At 41.8% G+C, this 2,690-nt stretch overlaps 1 protein-coding gene across 4 annotated transcripts in view; it reads left to right on the top strand.

The window, feature by feature from the left end:
• The first annotated feature begins 1,289 nt into the window (after nt 1-1,289).
• The window catches only part of HP (haptoglobin), a 6,489-nt gene continuing 5,088 nt past the window's right edge, over nt 1,290-2,690 (top strand). For 2 of the 4 annotated variants that reach the window (XM_011976712.1, XM_011976710.1), the window contains exon 1: nt 1,302-1,344. In XM_011976712.1, coding sequence (XP_011832102.1) covers nt 1,340-1,344 — 5 coding nt within the window. In that variant the 5' untranslated portion in view covers nt 1,302-1,339. Of the gene's footprint in view, nt 1,345-2,690 lie in introns of all 4 variants that reach the window. The other 2 variants (XM_011976711.1, XM_011976713.1) reach the window with 2 other exon arrangements.

Genomic DNA, 2,690 nt, shown 5'->3' with positions numbered 1-2,690 from the left:
GCATGCGCCACCATGCCCAGCTAATTTTTGTATTTTTAGTAGAGATGGGGTTTCATCATGTTGGTCAGACTGGTCTCAAACTCCTGACCTCGTGATCCGCCCACCTCAGTCTCCCAAAGTGCTGGGATTACAGGCGTGAACCACTGCGCCTGACCTGTCTTCATTTTCTTAATATGTCTTTTGATGCACAAACATTCATTCCAATGAAGCCCAATTTATCTAATTTTTCTTTGATTGCTTGTGATTTTGGTGTCATATCTAAGAATCCATTGCCAAGTTTTACTTGGTTTTGATGTCTAGAAGACTGCTATCATACTGAAGGTAATCTTCTGAAACTTGCACTTTTCTTTCAAAAATTATGTTTATAAGATTATCCATGTTCTTGCACAGTTTATTCATTTTACGCTGTATGATATTCCATTATATCCACATACAACGCAGTATTGACCCTTTCTCCTGTTGATGGGCATTTGTCTTGTTTCTAGTTACTTTGCTACTACATCAGTGTCACCATGATTATCCAAAAGTAATTCTTTTGTACACTCTAATTTAAGAACCACTAACCCTTTTTAACGAATAAATCAACCTTTTATCGAGTTGCTACTAAATTTCAATTGACTGGTACTTGGGATACACACAGGTGCAGACATTTGACTTAGACATACTGATTTTTCTCATCTGCCTATTTAGGCTAATCAACAGACTATAAAACCATAAGAACCACTGCCATTGAGTATGGTCTGTGTCGGTCTACACTATAGCTTTAAGTAGTTGTGTGATTTCTTGGAAAGAACAATCAGGGAAGACACAATAAACACATTTACTGATTTCAGCCTGGAGAGCTTTTAAGCAATAGGGAGATGTCCACACACAAGGTGGAGAAAATTACTGTGAAAAGGGAATTCTTTCTTCAGAGCCCTATCTAAGCTAGGTTGCAGAAATGTCTACAATGGGTTTAAAACAACTCAAAGTAAGGCCTTCTACAGCGTGAAAATCCTCCAAGATAAAGAGACTGATGGCTCCTGCTGCTGCCCTGTCGTGCCCAGTTGCTGATTTCGGGAAATACTTTGGCAGGTTCGTGGGTCACAGAGGTGCCAGGTTTCTTCGGGGTTTGTAATAGAACACCACAGGAAAATCAAGTGTGAAGCAAGAGCTCAGCTCTTAACAGGGGTATTGTTTGTGGTTTTGTTACTGGAAAAGATAGTGACCTTACCAGGGCCAAAGTTATGTAGACACAGGAATTACGAAATGGAGAAGGGGGAGAGGTGAGCTGGTGGCAGCATAAAAAGACCAGCAGATGCCCCACAGCACTGCTCTTCCAGAGGCAAGACCAACCAAGATGAGGTGGGTCCACAGCTTTCCCTCCTGCCTTTCCTCTGGTTCTTTATTTCAGTCTTCTTTGCGTACATCGGTAGAGATGCAGAAATAGAACAAAGAAACGGGCAAATGGGCTAAACTATAGTGAACTAAAGGGCTTAGTGTGTTAAATCTTCTCCTTTTCTGCATCCATAGAAGACAGCGCTGTCTTTCCCAGGAGATGAGATTTACTCTCAGGAGTGTCTTTTTCCTTGAGGTTACATTTTTGTCTTTGTAGGGGATGTCATCAGCTCCTGTGGTAGGCTTCCTGGCATTCTGAGTATATTAATTAGCAGATATTTTCCTCTTTAAAAATGTATAATAAAAAAGACTAACTGTAACACATTTGAATGACACATTAATTGACTAGTACCTGGGATATACACTAGTACCTGGGATACAACTAATTAAGGCACTTAGATCTTATAAAAATAAAGACTTTTTGAAATGTTGAAATAAGACTAGATTTTTTTTTTTTTTTTTTTTAAGAAGGATTCTCGCTCTGTCACCAGGCTGGAGTGCAGTGGTGCGATCTCGGCTCACTGCAACCTCTGCCTCCTGGGTTCAAGTGATTCTCCTGCCTCAGCCTCCCGAGTAGCTAGGACTACAGGTGTGCGCCACTATGTCCACCTAATTTTTGTATTTTTAGTAGAGATGGGGTTTCACCATGTTGGCCAGGATGATCTCGATTTCTTGACCTCGTGATCTGGCTGCCTCGGCCTCCCAAGGTTTTGGGATTACAGGCGTGAGCCACCACATCCGGCCTAGAAACTATTTTAATAGAAGCATTAGTGCCTGAATGGTCAGCATCTGTTAGCGAGATGGTGAACTGGCAGATGGCACCTGTGCGTCAATGCCCATGGCCACAGTCCTGCTTTTGGACACCAGTTCTCTTCCAGGTAACCTTCTGGCATTTTGGGGTTTGAGATACCATTTCCTAAAGATGAACTATCATAAAATACTAGAAATAACCATATGTTTAAAAGTATATATATAAGGAGGCCAGGCGCAGTGACTCACAAGGTCAGGAGATCAGACCCTCCTGGCTAACACAGTGAAACCGCATCTGTACTAAAATTACAAAAAATTAGCCGGGCATGGTGGCAGCTGCCTATAGCCCCAGCTACCCAGGAGGCTGAGGCAGGAGAATGGTGTGAACTCGGGAGGCGGAGCTTGCAGTGAGACAAGATCATGCCACTGCACTCCAGCCTGGGTGACAGAGCAACACTCCATCTCAAAAAAAAAAAAAAAAAAAAATTGTGTATTTAAGGAAACTTTTATTATGGAAAATATCAAGAAGTAGAGGAATAGCATAAAAAGTCCTAAGTTCCCAT

This window comes from Mandrillus leucophaeus, unplaced genomic scaffold, assembly GCF_000951045.1.
Source record: "Mandrillus leucophaeus isolate KB7577 unplaced genomic scaffold, Mleu.le_1.0 Scaffold17, whole genome shotgun sequence".
Taxonomy (NCBI): domain Eukaryota; kingdom Metazoa; phylum Chordata; class Mammalia; order Primates; family Cercopithecidae; genus Mandrillus; species Mandrillus leucophaeus.
Note: the sequence above shows the minus strand (reverse complement) of the source record. Positions and strands in the feature narration are given on the sequence as shown.